Below are 17,635 nucleotides of genomic sequence, written 5' to 3' on the forward strand. Positions count from 1 at the left end.
ATTTCTCTAAATTGTTTCAAAAAAACATCCGGTTGAGGAACTGACCAAAAAGAAGGCGGGGGTGGGGGGAACTTCGCTGGGCTACAGGATTGGATATAAGGGACAAGCAGAGATTGAATGTGGTGTTTAAGGTCAGTCAGGTGCCGTGAAACTATGGAAGACTGCAGAGGTTCTGATCCCAAGAAAAGTTAAAAATAAAGCCTTTTAGAACATCCTAGGTCTGGAAGTGCTGTTCCATTTTGAAAAGGCACAAGAACACACTCTAAAATAAAAGGTGATTTGAGAAGGATGACCTACGAGGGAGGGAAGGGGGAGGAAGGTGTGAGGCACCAGACTGCCGTGGGCAGGGCACTGGCGTGAGGGGAGGAAGGCCCGTGCAGGAGTCAGAGGGGTATTCTGGTTCGTGTCTTAGTCAGCTTGGGCTGCTATAACAAAATACCATAGAATGGGGTGCTTTAAAAAAAAACACCTAAACTTATTTCTTAAAGTTCCGGAGGCTGACGGATTTGGCTTCTGGGGAGAGCTCTCTTCCTGGCATGTGGATGGCTGTGAGACAGCAAGCTCTCTGGTGTCTCTTCTTCTGAGGAAACTAATCTTGCGGAATCTACTGGATCAGGGCCTCATCCTTATAACCTCATTTACCCTTCGTTACCTCCATAAAGGCCCTACTCCAAATTCGGTCACACTGGGGACTAGTTAGGACTTAAGCACATGAGTTGGGCAGGGGGGCACAAATAGATGGATTGTTTGGCAAATGGCTGTTGGTTAAAGGGAAGGGGCCAGTGACAGGAGAAAGACAAGGCACAGCAGGAAAGGCAGAGAGGACTAGTGGAGCCACGGATGGGATTTCTGGCGTCAGGGAGTGGCGAGAGGAGACAGCTTCTCAATAATCATGAGGCCAGCTTTTCTGATAAGTGGGAATGGGTTTGGAATTTGAGAGGAGTAAGAAGATCCAGAAAAGCCTCCATGGGGAATGGGATAAGACTAAAGTGGGGGCTGCCATGCAATACCAAGGGGCCAGGCAAGGTGAGCTACCGTGATGGCCATCCAGACATCAGCGTCAACGTCATCTCCTTGTGGAGGTCTCGCCTAACCACACTGTTTTCATTTTCTGCATAGTACTTAGTGGTATCTGATGAAGTTATCATTCCTCCCTGTGCGATGTAAGCTCCATGGGACTCTGGATTCTTTTTTTTTTTTTTTTTTTGGCTTGCTTTGCAATGGCGCCAATGAAAGAATTAGGTGACCTTCCACCCGTTGTCACTCAGGCTCCCAGGATCAAAAGTGTGGAAAGAGAAAGGTTATCCAGGACTTGCACTGGCAAGGTAGGAATGACAGAGGGGGCCACATGAGGAAGGAGTTGAGGGTGCCAGTGAGTCTGCTGTGGAAATGGCTGAAAAGGAGAGAGATGACAAGGAAGAAAGGCAGACAGGGAGGGAGGGAGGATCGCAGACGTAAGAAGAGAGGAAGCAGGGAAGGCTGGAAAAGCGGGTTTAGTAGGAACGAGTCGGAGAAGGAGATACTCTGGTCAACAAGAGGAGGCTGGAGCCAGAGTTTGCTGGACACCAGCGTGTGTCCACAGGTGGCTGCCAGTGTGACAAGAAATGGAGGGAGGGGGACTGAAGTTTAGCCCCCCAATGCACCGTGAAGTGGGGCAGCCCTTCCTAAGGCGTTCCATAAGCGGTAATTCTGACAGTTGACGCTACTATCACAATAAAGGGCTCCGTGGTCAACTAAGTTTAGAAAGCATGAGTTAGAAAACTGATTCACATATTGCAGGATTTCTACAAATTTTTGAAATACTTAACAAGACTTCAAAGAAAGGTACAGTGTTCTCCAAATCTACTTGACTGATGAATCCTTTTTATTTCTCTCTAGGAATAGCCCTAAGGGCCTTCTGTTCCCCCCGAGAAGAGAGGTCCTCAAAGTATGGTCCCTGGGACAGCACTATTGGCATCCCCTGGGGACCTGTTAGAAATGCAAATTCTCAGCTCCCATCCCAGACCTCTCTGATCAGAAAGTCAGGGTGGAGGCAGGATTCTGAACAAGCTCTCCAGGCAATTCTGATGCATACTAAAAGTCCAGAACCATTGAGCTAGAAAATACTTTTATTATTTTTTTTTCAACGTTTATTTATTTTTGGGACAGAGAGAGACAGGGCATGAACGGGGGAGGGGCAGAGAGAGAGGGAGACACAGAATCGGAAACAGGCTCCAGGCTCTGAGCCATCAGCCCAGAGCCTGACGCAGGGCTCGAACTCACGGACCGCGAGATCGTGACCTGGCTGAAGTCAGATGCTTAACCGACTGCGCCACCCAGGCGCCCCTAGAAAATACTTTTGAGAAGTCTGATTCGGGTTCAAATCTGGGTAAGACTATTCCTTAAGGGGTGAGATGAGTCTTTCGTGTTAATGCTAAGGTCATATAATATGACCACAGAAGTTGAAATGGAGAAGAAAAATGTGTGTCCAATTGTAATGTGCAAATTAAGATTGCAAAATTTAATATTAGCCTAATTCATAAATCACATCAAGATTTGAATACGAATGACTTTGGATTGCCTATTCCTTTGGATTATTCATCTTGTTATGTCCCTCTGTTAGCACGATTCAAGAGCTGACTTTTTTCCAATGTACTTTATCAAGTTGTGGAGAGGGGGGGTGAGGGAAAGGAAGAGAAATGGATTTGAAAACTATTTCCTTTCTTTCCCCTTGTCCATGCTTTGACAGAGTTACCGAAAAGTAATTGAGGCCAAAAGGTAGACAGCAATGGAAAGGAGAAAATAGATCACATGGAAGCTGTATCAGCACCCCTTAAGTAAAAAAAAACTGACCCTAAGTTTCTGTATTATATGTCTGGCTATCTAAACTCATATTTAAAACCTGATTTTAAAAGCAATTATTTGGGGGGGCACCTGGGTGGCTCAGTTGGTTAAGCATCCGACTTCAGCTCAGGTCATGATCTCACAGTTCGTGAGTTCGAGCCCCGCATCTGGCTCTGTGCTGACAGCCCAGGGCCTGGAGCCTGCTTCAGATTCTGTGATCCCTCTCTCTCTGCTCCTACCCCGCTCAATGTCTGTCTCTCTCTCCTTCAAAAATAAATAAAAGCATTAAAAAAATTTTTAAAGCAATTATTTGCAAAGAGCTTTATAAATCAATCAACTCAGGAGCACTTTATCTACTTTTGTAATAAATGGTTGTTGGGTCAGCACAGATTTATCAGAAGGTATAATTTTCAAGTGTTAAAAAGCGTATCTGTCCCATTCCCTAGCAGAATAATGGTGTTTACCACGCATTTGTAGTTTGCAAAAAAGTTGTCAGAAATAATTCGGGATATATGAATGCTTCAATGGTACAATGAAAACAAAAATGTGACTCAAAGGAATCTGGGTGCATGTTTCCAAAGTAAAATTAGAATCTAGGCCTACATCTTAAAACGCATTTCGACTCGGAATTTTCCTAAAAAGGGGGAAAAAAAAAAGAAACAAAGAAGACCCCTTAAACAATTATACAGAGCTAAATGATTAAGCTTTTTAAAGTGCTTTAGCCAGAAATAGTCTTAAGTTTCTAATGCATTTAGACATAAAGGCATATCAGAAATGAAAGAATAACATTGTTCAAAGATTTGCATGAGCACAAAGGCTTAATTGGAAGAAAAAAAAATGATAAGAAATGTCTCTGATTTCTTAAGGTAGAAGTTTACAGAACTTCCATTCTTTCACTTGGTCAGCTCTGGTTCATTGCCCAGCAATATACATGACTGGCGGGGTCCCCGTGAATCCACTGGTCATGAATTTCCATGGGTCCTTCTACTAAGTGGGGATGAGCTACACTAGAGGTAGGTCTAAATTAAGATCTGTGTTTCCTATAGAAAACCACCTGCAGCTCTTAGCTAGTTTAATTTGTGCAACCTTAGAGTGATCCATCTCTCAATACTATGGACCACTGAACTATAGTATTGCCAGCATGAAGGAAGGCTTCATTCTGAAATTGTGGCCCTCATTTAGAGAGTTGTCTGTTCTCCCCAACTTCATTCAAGCATACTTAAGAAAGGTCAGGTCCAAAGTCATTAGACTGCAGATTCTAAAACCTGCTTCCTGTTCCCAGAGTTGGAACGGCATTTCTGATCAGAGAGAGGTTGAGTTAGTTCATATAGCAGGTGAATTTCTTTCCCCATGTGAATTCCTGGAACTCATATGCAACAGCGCTGTGCTAAGAGTTGGCCCTCATGTATACAGGAAGGTGATGGCCATCTGGCAAAGCACCTGGACCTTCTTACCTCCTCAAAAAATGATGAGCAGTGATTCTGGAGAGGAAACCAGTGCTAAACAGAAATAAGACCAACTGACATCTTTGCGGGCCACTCACAATTTCTGAAAATGGTTCTGAGGTTATAAATACCTAAAGGCCCTGATAGAAATTTTAAAGGGTAAGACATTTAACATTTTTTTCATGTGCCTTATCTTATACAATTGAACAAAACCCCCGTATACTCACGCTGTTGATTTCTCTTATCTCTAAATCACTCTAGTAGTTACAGAGGGACCCACCATTTAGCACCGTAATATAGTACAATCTCCCCCATTAAATCGTTTTCCTGGGGGGCACAGAGTAGTAAATATTTTTTTTTCTTCACTTGCTAAGGTGGGAGATTAATGACACCCACCTTATAGGTGGCTGAGAGGAATAGGGGAGCTAACATACGTGAAATTCCGAGCACAAGAAAAGTGCTTAATACTTATTAACTACTGGTAGCAACCATTATTAAGAAGAGGCAGTAGTACCTGGGAGTTAAGAGCACAAACATGGAAGCCTGAGTGCAGCATCCAAATCCTGGCTCTGTCACTCACCAGTATGCGGCCCTGGACAAGTTACTTAATCTCTCTGGGCCCTGATTTCCTCATCTCAAAGATACTAACAGTACCATCCTCTTGGGTGACAAATGGAAATTGGATTAGATACTATATTACAAAGTCTTTGGAAAACATCCTGGCACATAGGAGGTGCTATACTGGTGTTACTATTTAATTCTTACCACAACCCTCAGGGGTGGGTGAAGCCAAGGTTTCGGGTCATGCAGCTAATGGTGAGTCCACGGTTCTAAGCAAGTAGAAGAGGCAGCTGATGTCAGTACGCTGACATCAGAGGGTTACATGCGAGTCTCTAGTTGCACATGACTGCTCCATTCCCTGGTGGCACATGCCTGCCTCAGATGGCTTATCACCTTCACTAGTATTCCTGATTACTAACTGGCAACCCAGATGCTCTTAACGCACAGCATGTGCCAGCATCCTGCATGCCAGAGGTTGACAGCACTTCCTTGTATTGATTTGCTTAAATGCATAGGAAAACAGATCTCTTAACTTGTCTCTGGGAAACTGACAGCGAGTGGATCTGAATAGACCACCGTGCCTGCTTTCTCTCCCCTCCCTGGTCCACAGCACAGGGGGAAATGGGTAACTCCGAGGGGTGGATTCTTCCAGCCACCCCTGTTGAGCCTCAGTTGTTTCTGTGAAGGAGCCAAAGGAGGTTTTTAAGGTTGGCTCAGGCTTCCCTTTGCACTGAGGGTGGGGCAATGGTGAGAAAGTAAGAGAAAGACCAGAGGCTAGGCCAAGAATTTTGCTTGTGAATGTATACCACTGCCATCTGCTGGATGGAATGGGTATCAGATCTGTTCCGATGTTTCTTTGCTGTATAATAAGCAAATTCACTGATTTCCCAATATGGGTTCAGAACCTAGTGGTTTCATCATTTCACAGAATCAGTTCTAAACGTCTGCAGATCTTGGAAATCTCATGACAACCGTGCACAGAAGGACTATCCTGTGAGTAACTGAAAGGTAAGCTGATGATGTCTTTGAAGCAATGCCCTATTTGGCATTACTAGTTCCCCAGATCAGAGTTAGTCTGTTCCCAAATGGTTGATCGAATTGGTTAGAATAAGCCCATAACTATCCAGCAAGGGCATCTGGCAGGACTTGGACCCTCCTGTCAATGGCAAAAAGTACTTACAGGGAAGTGAATTCACCATCTGGCCTTATTCTTGTGTTCTCTGAAATTCTGTGTTCATGTATCCAGTAATTACTTATTGGGCACTTATCCTGTGTGCCAGGCACATATCAGGAACTAAGGAAGCAAAGAGGAATAAACGTAGTCCCATTTAATGATATTAAATGGATATTTTCTGAGTGCTTACTACGTGCCAGGCACATGCATCCAGTCCTCAGAACCACCCTAGGATTTATTATTATCTCCTTGTCAATGATCTTATATTATTTCATTTACAAAGACCTTATACTATTATCTCATTTAGAGTGACTCTTCCTGTCTCATTTACAGTTCAGAAAACTGAAGCTTAGGGAGATTAAGTAACTTACACTAGATAATACAGTTAGAGCTGGAGTGAGATTTGAATGTGGGTAGTGGGAGTGGACGGGTGGAGGAGAGAAGGGTTGGCAACATGGGGTTATGTAGATGTTTTTTCTCATGTAGAGAGTCTGGGTCGTTCATTTTACACACATTTTCTGTCCCATTAGCACAGAATCCCGGTAAAGTAAAAGTGCCACACAACACTACGTAATGTAGCAGCAGATGCTTTGGAAAGATTGATCAGGAAGAATATCCCTTCCTCTAGCAAGCATCTGAAATCTATCTAGTTAACATTCTCTTCAGTTCTTAACTCTTCCTAACAGCAGCCTCAGTGTCGACAGCAAGACCTGAATTATCGTCGGTTCTCATTGAATGGAAAACAAATCCGCATTTTGGCCTGCATGACAGATATGGGAGAGTGAATGATTTGCTCAGCAGGAGCGAGGGAGCGATTCAGATGTATGATCACAACAACTGCAAATCGCTTTTCATTTGTTCTCTCTCTGCTCTTGTGTATGAGCAGGGAAGGTGCAGGTGCTAGTGAAGGGATGCCAGGGTGGATGGGAGCAGGAAGAAGAGAAGAGATGACGAATGGAAGCTGGTGGCAGAGAAGAAAAACACTCTGTGCCAAGTGCCTCTGAAAAGTGTTCAAATAGTTTCTACTGGACAGAAAGAAGTAGAAGTGTAGGCGGGACAGGAGAGTGGCTAATGGTGGGTAGGGGTTTGTAGTCAGCTCGCTGGACTAGATTCTCTGCTATGCCAGTAGCCTAGTCTTTGACCTCAGACAAGTCACAGAATCTTTTTATTCCTTACTTCATACACCTGTAAGATGGGGGCTGGCTTACAGTGCTGTTTTGGGCGTTTACTGAAGTAGTCTAGACTGCCCTCCGTTATTTGCAGCAAGGGGCCAGAATTTGGATGGATCCTTTAGAAAAACTGCCCGTAGGCTGGCTCGATGCTATTTATTTACACATCAGTTTGCTATACATACTCATATTTTGCCCCTCCACATCCTATAAGGCAGGTTGGAGAGTTATTATCATTCCCATATTTATAGAAGAAACGGATCTCCATGTGTTTGGTTGAAATGAAGATGTTTGTCCAAGCACAGCCTGCCCTCAGGGCCACCCACATGAGAATCACCAAAAAAAAAAAAAAAAAAAAAAAAAAAAGCATCTTATGGAATCACATTTGTGTATCAAACTCCTACGCAGAGAGTGGTTTTCAAATTGTTTCCTGGAAATAACTGAAACCCGAATTTCTTGGAAGGAGCTCCAACCTGGAATTTCCTAGAAGTACAAACAGAAAGGGGAAAGGCTATTATAAGCATTCATGGCAGATTTCTTTCACTGAAATTCTCTTTCAAATCAGTTTTGAAGTTGAAGGAAAAACTGAATACCTAATTTTAAGATTATTTTTAAAATTAATCTACTGTTCATCAGCCAATGTTATTTTGGTGGTGAATAACATATTGGGCAAAACACTATTTCCTGATTGTTGCACGTGCTTGTGAGGCGCAATGTGAGGGAACGCGTTTTAGAGAAATAAGAATGAATGGAAAGAATGGACAAAATATTAGAAATACCGAAAACAGTTCCACATAAGTATTAAAGTGTAGTACTGAGACATACACTAGCCTAGGATCAGTACAAAAAGTGAGGGGACACAGGCACTAAAATCTAACTAAGAGGGAGAAAGCAGAGCTAACTCAAATCAGACCAAACAAATGCTACTGTGCTGAGGTTCTGAAAAGTTCTGTTACTGATCTCTAAGAATTGTGCCAGTTATTTGTATGTCGGTGGGCTTTTAAAAAGCGTGGTTGAAGAAGTTTTCTAATAATTTAATATATGCTCATGAAACTTTTAACACAATTACCTGCACTGTAGGCACAGACTTGACTGTCTTTCAGAAGGTTAAACACGGGCCTATTCAAATGAGGGGGTGCCTGGTGGCCCCGTTGGTTAAGCATCCAACTTCAGCTCAGGTCATGATCTCGCAGTTCGTGAGATCGAGCCCCGCGTCGGGCTCTGTGCTGACAGCTCAGAGCCTGGGGCCTGCTTCGGATTGTGTCTCCCCCCTCTCTGCTCCTCCCCCACTCACACTCTGTCTCTCTCAAAAAATGAATGAACATTAAGAAACTTTTTAAAAAAATGATGAATTCCAACTTAGCTGGAATTGGATACACAGACCATCACGGTTTAGTTCATAAATGAAAAGGCACCCTGGATAACAGGGTGAGAGCAGGGAGATCAGCGCCTGACACGGTACATGCTCCATACACAATTGTCAAGCAAGTGGAGAGATTGGAGGAACTCCGGTTCCCCTTGTGAGCTCAGTTACACAGGATGTAAATGAGACTCATCAGTGCTCCTCATTCTGGCTACTAGAAATGAAGCGAAAGCTACAAAATCTGCCCCGTCTTCAGAATCCCAATGTCTGTTCAGTTAACACATCAGAAACCTAGGCATCGACATCTCTCTTCTTGTTCACTGATAAACCAATCCTTTTACTACATTCTGTCAATTTCACCCTCTAAATACAGCCTACAATTTTACCTTCCATCCCTCTGTTTCCCCTGCTACTACCTGAACCTCAGCTATATCTTCTCTTGCCTGAATGATTGTTATAGTCTTCCAAGGGCTATGCCTCATCCATTCTTGGTGCCACTATTCATCGCCCACAGTAACACTGGAATTATCCTTTCAAAACACAAATCTGATTAAGTCCTTTATACTTCAAAGCTCTAATCGTTGTTCAACTGTTTGATTAACGTCTGTCTCTCTCCATGTGAATCTTAAGCTCCAGGAGACTGGGGACTCTGAATGCTTTTTCTCACCATTGGGTCTCTGGCATCTAACACAGTGTTTTGTATACAGCAGGCACAAATAAGTATTTGTTGAATCAATAAATGAACCGAATGAATACTGGCTTGTTATTCTTAAAGGATAATCTCTCTGTTTTGCCTTCCACACTGTTATCTCAAATCAAACTCATCAACACGTTTAACGTGATTTACATCTAGTACATTTTTATGAATGAAAAGCCAGAGTGCCTAAGAAAATTGAATTGTTTCTCGCTTCTGCATGAGTAAGCTATTAAAATAAGCAAACGTGCTTGCATCCGAAATTTTCATTTTTATTCCCAAGATGGTTCATCCTAAAGATGGAGAAAATAAGAGCTCCCCTTGCTTGGGAAACTGTAAATTGCAGTCCCAAAGAAGGTCCGGAAATACAGTTTAAGATCCAACTAAATATAAGCCTTAATGAACTGATGGCTCACAAACAAATATCCTTTGAATGATTCAAAATGGAAAAGATCTTAGCAGAAAACACCACATTTCAGAATTAGGGAACAATCATTCTGATTTTAAGATGTTGAGAAAAGAAAGCATTTGTGCAAACAACTTATTGCTAAACCTAGAACTACATGGAAGTTTAATTTTCAGAAAGTTCTTGGATACAATACATCTTTCGCTAATTACTTTTACATTTAACAACAAACTGCTTTGGATAAATAATCGTATGCCAAAAGGTCCATAATGCTATTTAACAAATGGGATAATACATTTTCATCATCATCTAGTAGAAGTCTTAATACATTTACTTTCCCAGTACTTAGGTAGTATAATTTGTACCATAATTACTGAATATTCTCTGAAATAAATACCTCACATCAGAGTAATGTGGATGGTCAGTAAATCACTATTACTTAAATAAGGATGAACCAAGCTATCATTGCGCACCCCTACTATGCAAGCCCTGGCAAAGAATTACAAATATGAAAATCTTACAGCTAGAAGAGAGACCTCTAGTGTGTGTTAGAGAACTTTATATTGTGCTTCGGGCATAATTAATACAGCAAAATCACTGCAGTCATTTTGAATACTGTGGTGGGAGATTTTTTGCCAGCTATCATTCACGCTCGATCCGCTTCAAAATTTCTTCCCAGCAAATGTATGATATTTTTGCCTACTTTCTTTTTTGTAATCATATTGCCTAAAACCAATGAAGTTTTCTCCGTGATGCAAAGTTTTAAAATTCAACGGTCACCTTTGCAACCTAATTAGTAAACATTAAACCTACTGTCATCATAACAATCGCTAACAATTCTTTGCATTCAAGCAGCAGCAGGACTCCTGAGCCAAATTGTTGCAGCCAGTGTGCGGTCTCCTGAACACCAGCCCCTCACGGTAAGCCAAATGCCACACAAATATAAACACGAGGAATAGATCGGCACGTCGCCCATTATCCAGGAGACAAATGGACCCACTACTATTTCAAATTCACCAAGTAGGTTAGCTATTAGATTCCACGGTTTCCTACATATGCAGGTAAATTCCTTGATGTAAAATCAGATTTAATGAATCATGCAAGGCATCAGCCTCAGCCTTTAAAAATCCTTTATTTTCTCCTTTTCCACATTAAAAACACATTTGAGATAAACACAGAAGATGTTTCTCCAAAGAACACACATACACACAAAACAGGAGGTCTCTTAAGGAGTCTACTGCTGAGAAGGTAAAAGCATTTTGCTCATTTTTAATTTGCTAAAACAATCCAAGCATGCTTGGTACCCAGAGGGTATTCTCAAATAAACTTGTATCTCTAGCTGCCAGCTTAGTTGATTGAAAACAGAAGGCAAACGTTTCTTAAAGAATGAGTATGTTAAACTGTTATGTCTCTCCCAGTTCCACCAAGGACACACACACACACACACACACACACACACACACACACACACACGTCAAAGATTTGCTTGAAAGCAGCCGCCAGTTCTCTATGATCTAAAAGGTAATGCAGCATTTGTACCAAATTACTGCTGCCTACTGCGGTGCACCTCTTAGCGAGGAAGCCGGTGCCACGGGGACACTGGGCAGTTCCTGCGTGCTGTTCTCCACGCACAAAGCCGACAGCCCCATTTGCAACTTTGCTAACTTAGTTGGTTTCCGCCCAGCCGGCCCCCGAAGCACAGTCACGGTGAAAACGTTTTGATACCAGAAAATCATTTCCACGACAGTTGCAAGTGTTCGAAAGCACAAAGGCAGACACTGCCGACCCGATCTAGCTAGGAAGTTTCGGTACTGGGGCGGCCGTGCGGAGCACGCGTCCAGGTAAGGGATTTCTGCACCTCAAGTCTGGTGCTCTCTCCCTGGATGTTTTGGGGGTCGACCTCACTTTTAACGCGAACTCGCCAGAACGCGCCCCCCACCCCACCCCGTTCTTTTTTGAGGAGGCTCGGACTCTATTTTCCAGCCGGGTCCCTCTGGGGGGCGGGAGAGGAAGCACACTTCACATTTCAATAAAGAGGGGCGGCGGGGTGGAAGGGAGGAAAGAGGTCAGAAAGGAGCCAAACTGCATCCCTCCCGCCCACCTCCGTGCCCCAAGCGCTGGTTCAGGCGCGGAGACGGGAGGCGGCCGGGACACTCTGTCCCTTTAAGGGAACCTTGGCCGCCAGAAGGGGAGGGAAGGATGCGGGCTCCGGACTCGGACTCGGCGCTGCAGGCATCGCGGAGTAGAGGCGAGCGCAGCAAAGCCACAGCCATTACCTGCAGCGCTCACATCCTTCCCCCACCCCGGCACCCCCTCCCCCGTCCCCGCCTCCCAAGGAGACTTCTAATCCGGAGCATGTGCCGTGCCCTTTATCCGGGGAGGAGGTGGGGAGGAAGAGGAATGAGAGCTTTTTAAAAATAAATGAAACGTTTGCACCGGGGGGGGGGGGGGGGGGGCTGGAAAAGGGAGGGAGTGGTGGGAGGGGGCTTTAAAGGCGCCCGGGTGGGCGGAGGCGGCGAATCCGGATCAGCCCGGCCGGAGACGGACGGCGGACAGCGCTGGGCACCGGCCGCGGCTCACAAAGAGGGAGCGGCGCGGTCCGGCCCGGGCAAAAGGGGAAGGAAAAACCGCCTCGGGGCCCGATCCGCTCGGCAGCCACAATGGCGTCTTTCACTGGGCGTCCGGGGGCGCCACCGAGGCTGCGGGCGAGGAGGGGGCGGCGGGCCCCCACCCCCCGGCAGGCGGCAGGAGCGGAGCCCGGGGCGCCGCCGCCCCCGCGCGCCCCGCTGGGCGCTGCGCTCGGCTGGGGGCGCTCGGGCCGGCGGCGGCGGGCCGGGCCCGCGGCGCCGGGAGGCTCTCGGCGGGGCTGCTGTGCGGGCGCGGAGCTCTGCGCCGGGAAGAAAGGGACGCGCGCGGCTCGGCGAGGAGGGAGGGGTGAGGGGAGGGCGGGGGAGAGCCGCGGCGAAGCGGCCGCCGGGGAGGCTGGCGCGCGAGCGGCGGGCGGGCGAGCGGCGCTGGCACAGGCTCCGAGAGCCGCGGCTGCTCAGCTTCCAGATCCGGAACCGGGCCCCAGCGCGCGGGCTCCGGCCGCCCCGGCCCCGGCCCCGCCGGCCGCGCCCGCTCCGCCCCGCTCGCGCCCGCTCCCGCTCGAGGAAGAAAGCCGAGAACCCGCAGAAGCAGCCCCGGAGCAGGCGACGGCCGCTGCCCCGCCGCCGGCCCGAGCGGATCCCGAGCCGCCGCGGCGGGCTGTGTGTGTGCGAGTGTGCCGCGCTCTCGCCCCATGCCTGGCACATGCGTAAAAGCGAGTTGCGCCCAAAGTCCCAGCCATACCCTCCTTAGCAAATAATAACAAACCCAAACCGTCAGATCTTACCTGAAACATTGAAGCACAAAGTCTCTCTCCAAGTCCCCTTTTCCTTTTCCTCTCCCCCCTTTTCCGATTTCTCTCCCAGCGATCTGCTCGGCTCGCCACACCAGAGAGAAATGCAATAGCTTGGCTAAGGTAGACAGAACAAAATACAGAGAAGAGTTGCTCCAGGGCTTTGAAACCCCTCAAGGCAAGGATCAGGATACAATTAGCTCATGCCTCTACCTCCAGTCTAAATCAATCTCCAAAATAAAACTTAAATCAAATTAACTGATCACTGGGCAGACAATTGATCTCCTTCAAAAATAAAGCTCTACGTATACGTATAGATAAATACACATATAGGAATTTTTTTTCCAGGTTTTTGTTTTTTTTTTTTTGGTGGAAAAACAGTCTTATTCCAGCCTCCAACTTGCTTTTTACCCTCCTCTTGCACAGAAAAGCTGATTTTAATCGTTGTGATTAGTTTTGATGTAACGTTTCCGCGGGCGATTTCTGCAAATGGATGGAGTGTTTCTTTGCCAAAAGAGGGAAAAGCAGCAGATGATGATAATTATAAGGATTGTTGGTTGTTTCTTTTTATTTGTGTTTAGGGCTCTCTCTTCACTTTCTCAAGTTGACCTGACATTGCTGTTACACTAAGGTCGCACAACTTGTTGATGAGGATCACCGCCCTGTCTGATCAAAGGATAGGTGATAATTTGGCAACAGAGCAGCACATTTTTGGTTCCTTTGGCGACATAACGTCCCAAATGACGTGGATAAAAATAAGCACATGCAGTCTGCTTTGCCCCAATCAAGTCTGAATCAGCGCCTGGGGGTGATACACAAACTCATTTCAAATGTTCAACCATGCAGAATTGCAAAAAGATTGAAGGAGTTACACCACATTTTTTAAAAAAATAGCAAAATTAAAACAAAACCTACATTAGGTGTAGCCAAAGACCTGCCATTTAGGTTTTATTTGATCAACCTTCTGAACATATCTTGCCAGCTCCCTTCTGTTTGCTTCTCTCCACCTGGTACCTTTTATGGGGGGGGGGGGTTGAATAATTCCATTATTTGACGGAAGTGCTCAACAGAGCTAAAAGAGAGTCTAACATAAACACATTTCCCCAGATTGCAACTCTAGTTCTGATCTCCCCCGCTCCTCATCACTACTCCTTCTTTTCTAGGTCTTTGTTCAAAGAGATTGTGCCTGAGCCAGTCGTTATCTTAATTCTTTCTAGTTACAGTGGGATATTTGGTTGTAACTCTGAGGTCACCTTTCATTAGTGTTATATCCTTGCAGGATACTTTTTGAAAAGGTATATTTTTTTGAGCACTTCACAGTTCATTAATTCAAAGACTTTGCTGACATTTCTTATGAAAAAGACCAGGCTGTAAGGCCAAGGAAACTGAAAAGAAAAAAAAAAAAAGAAAGAAAGAAAGAAAAAAAAAGAAAGAAGGAAAGAAAGAGAAAACCCTAAATAGAACCAGACATGTCCTGTGAATACCTGCAATTGGCAGCCTTGCACAGGAAGTCTTTTTTAAACTATCATCTTTCTTTTAAGGTAAGAAACTGCTGCAATCCCAGCAGCAAAGGGAAGGCTCAAGGTTCTAAAAAAGATCGCCAATCACATCAGTGTAATAGCAACATGAGTGATTAATGTCATTATGAGAATCAGGGGCGTTGGTAGATTTTTTTTTAACACAAGTTCACATGACACGGGTATCTGCTTTGAGGAAATCAGTGACCTGTAGGAAGAAAAAAACGAAGGGCCCCCAAAACAACATGAAACAAAGTCACATTTTTCTTTGCTCATTATCTTTCTTTTCCCCTGCTCCCACCCAACACAAGGTAGATACATCCTCTAATCTGCAATGAAAAATTTTAAATGGTCACGAAACCCCAAATTCAGTTGAATAAGAACTTTGTTCTTGCCCCCCAAATGGCACTAAATGTTAATAGAGGAGGATGTGAGAAGACAAGAGACTGATATGACTGAATACATAGAAGGTGTGGCTCGAAACCACTTTTATTAAAGTCTGGAGGGCCTTGTGTCACTATCCTGGAATGTTAGAGCTGGGCAGATCATTTGTGGACTTCTAGTTCTTTACATCATTTTACAGATGAGGAAGCGGAAGCAGCTTGCCCAAGGTCACACGCCCGTCAGTGACAAGACCAAGATCAGGCCAGGAGGGGTAGGGGTAGGACAAAGGTGACTGGTACCCCCCTGAAGGCACTCAGCTTGAGAAACTGCACAGCATTCTAAATTATACTGACATGGCCTAAAAACCATACTTCCAGAATTTCCTTTCTGGAGTTGTCCTAACAACCTGTTAGCACAATCTTTTAAATATCTCTGATGGCAGCAAATCCCTGTCCTTTGAGGTTTAACTTTTGGAAACAAGCACTCTCCTCCCACCCCTCCCCAAAAAATGAGTATCAGGTCTGGGAATAAGTGAATAATGAAGATGCTTACACTATTTAGAGTCAAAAAAGAAAATATGACTAAAACCAATGAGGCCAATTTTCTTATTAATTCCTAAATGAACCGAAGACTACTGGCAAAATATTTTAAGCAATGGAATTACTGGGATTTTGGTTTCCTAGATAACTGCTTTGAAGAGAATAATATTCACTCGAACAAATTAAGTTCTGAAATGTTCGCGTTAAAGGTGTTTAAATACTTCAGAATGATATCACTTACAAAAAGACACTCTTTTTAAGCTCAAGGTAATTGACGTTTTAAAGTGATGCACCTTTCAGTTGATTGCTGACTTTGTGGTAATCCCAGTGGCAAATGGACTGCAGAGTCAAGTCTCATTTTATCATGGTGAGGATCCTAATTTTCTTGTAGTTTGAAGGAGACTCAAAGTTGAGACTATGAGGATTCAGAAGGAAAACTTACTTTGTACTAGGCAATACAAAGAGAAGAATAAACTTCACAACCTTCAAATCAAGGATGACGACAACTTATTTTACATTTTAAGAAGGAGTTTTAATGAAATGGCATGTGAAAAGCAAGGTCCATGTCTTGCCAAGTATAAGATACGAATTTACCAACTTCACCTCCATCAGCCTGTGCAATTGTGAAATTACCCCAAAGTATTTTTTATCTGACTAATATCTGTGCAAGTGAATGCATGCAGTTTGTGATCTCTGCACTGCTTTTTTTTTTCACCAATCATGAAGAAGTTGGGGGGGGGAAGTATATTAAAAATCCTTCTAAGCTCCTTTTTCAATAAATAGTTGAAGTGAGAGCAGCAGCCTAAAAACCGTTAGCAACACGGAAGACAATGGCAATAAAATTGTCAGCAAGAAAACAATCAGAAAGAAAACACAGACCTTTGTTTCCATCTCCCAGGGTCTCACTATCAAAATGAGTTCCACCAGTTTTTAAGGCATAAAAGCTATGATAGAATATTTTGAATTGGAACCAGGAGCTTGGCGGAAAAAAGTTTAGCGCCATGACCGTTGAGGAAGAGAAAACAGGATGTCCTTTAAAGAGAGAGGCAGTCCCTTTTACTGTTAACGTGGGGACAGCTCATTGGGTAGCATTGTGGTCGCTGAACCCTCAAATCACAAGTTGGTGCAGAACATCACGGCTTGATCCAGGGATAGCCCTGCAGTACATTCTCGGTGGCGATTTGACAAGATGTGGACGTTACTTGCTGAGATGAAATGTGAAATTGCAGAACCCTTAACTGAAGCAGCCAGACACCCCAATCAAAGTTAAAAATCCCACTGTACTTTCCGTTCGGAAGAAGAGAGAAGCCTTAGTGCCTGGGTTCAACCTGCACATGCATAGACATCACTGGGCACAGCAAGGCTGCCACATTTTCTCCCTATATGTCACTAAATAAGATGATTTCCATCATTGCTTCAGCAGGATTCACCTATAACTACCAGGAAAGGCCCTGCCACACAGGAAGGCAAATTATGTTATTTTATCTTTGAGTCCGTGTTTTGGAGGAAATCACCTGTTTTTTATCAGTCAACCTGAAACTCCCTATAATACTGTGGAATGTGCACGTTTTCCTGGAGTTGAATAGAGGCATTAACAAGCTCAAACAGAATGGGTTTGTGATTCCTGGAGATTTGGCCCCAACTGCCACCTGTTTATAATTAGCCTCTGGAAAACGTAACAGTTTTCTAAGTCGCCATCAATATTAAGAGTCTGTGATATCTCATGTTCCGAAGAGGTAGGTCTTCTGATGGTGGCAGATTGGCTGACGGGCATCAATTTCTGCTCACCCATAATTCTGAATAGAAACAGATACCAAGTCCTTGTACCGAGGCCATCCAATCACTTCGGTCTTTCATCAAAGCTTCTTCTGTAGCTATGCAATGTGAATCCTGCTCATAACCTCACATTATGAAGTGACACAGGCGAATTGAGAAATAAAAACGTAATCGTGGTCAGATACCCTGACTACTGTTTTAAACAGAGAAAAACAGAAGAAACATTTATGCAATGGGAGATACTGAATTAATTGATGTTTCCCATGGATGACCTTTTCAAAAGATAATAGTTCCATCTCCTTTCGTTATTTTGTCTAGAAATCACATGGACCCCTCACCTTTTCATGTAAAATAATGAGGGAAATGAGATTTTCTCCAAGGTAAATGCTAGCCATGAATAATCCT

General features: G+C 44.3%; 1 protein-coding gene across 1 annotated transcript in view; it reads right to left on the reverse strand.

Annotated features, from left to right (window-relative positions):
- The window catches only part of KCTD1 (potassium channel tetramerization domain containing 1), a 186,337-nt gene extending 173,177 nt beyond the window's left edge, over positions 1-13,160 (reverse strand). Inside the window, exon 1 of the mRNA XM_053206433.1 lies at positions 13,009-13,160. Within this exon, the coding sequence (XP_053062408.1) occupies positions 13,009-13,017 (9 nt within the window). The 5' untranslated portion in view covers positions 13,018-13,160. The remainder of the gene's footprint in view (positions 1-13,008) is intronic.
- Positions 13,161-17,635: the final 4,475 nt, after the last annotated feature.

The sequence above is a fragment of the Acinonyx jubatus genome, chromosome D3 (assembly GCF_027475565.1).
Source record: "Acinonyx jubatus isolate Ajub_Pintada_27869175 chromosome D3, VMU_Ajub_asm_v1.0, whole genome shotgun sequence".
NCBI lineage: Eukaryota > Metazoa > Chordata > Mammalia > Carnivora > Felidae > Acinonyx > Acinonyx jubatus.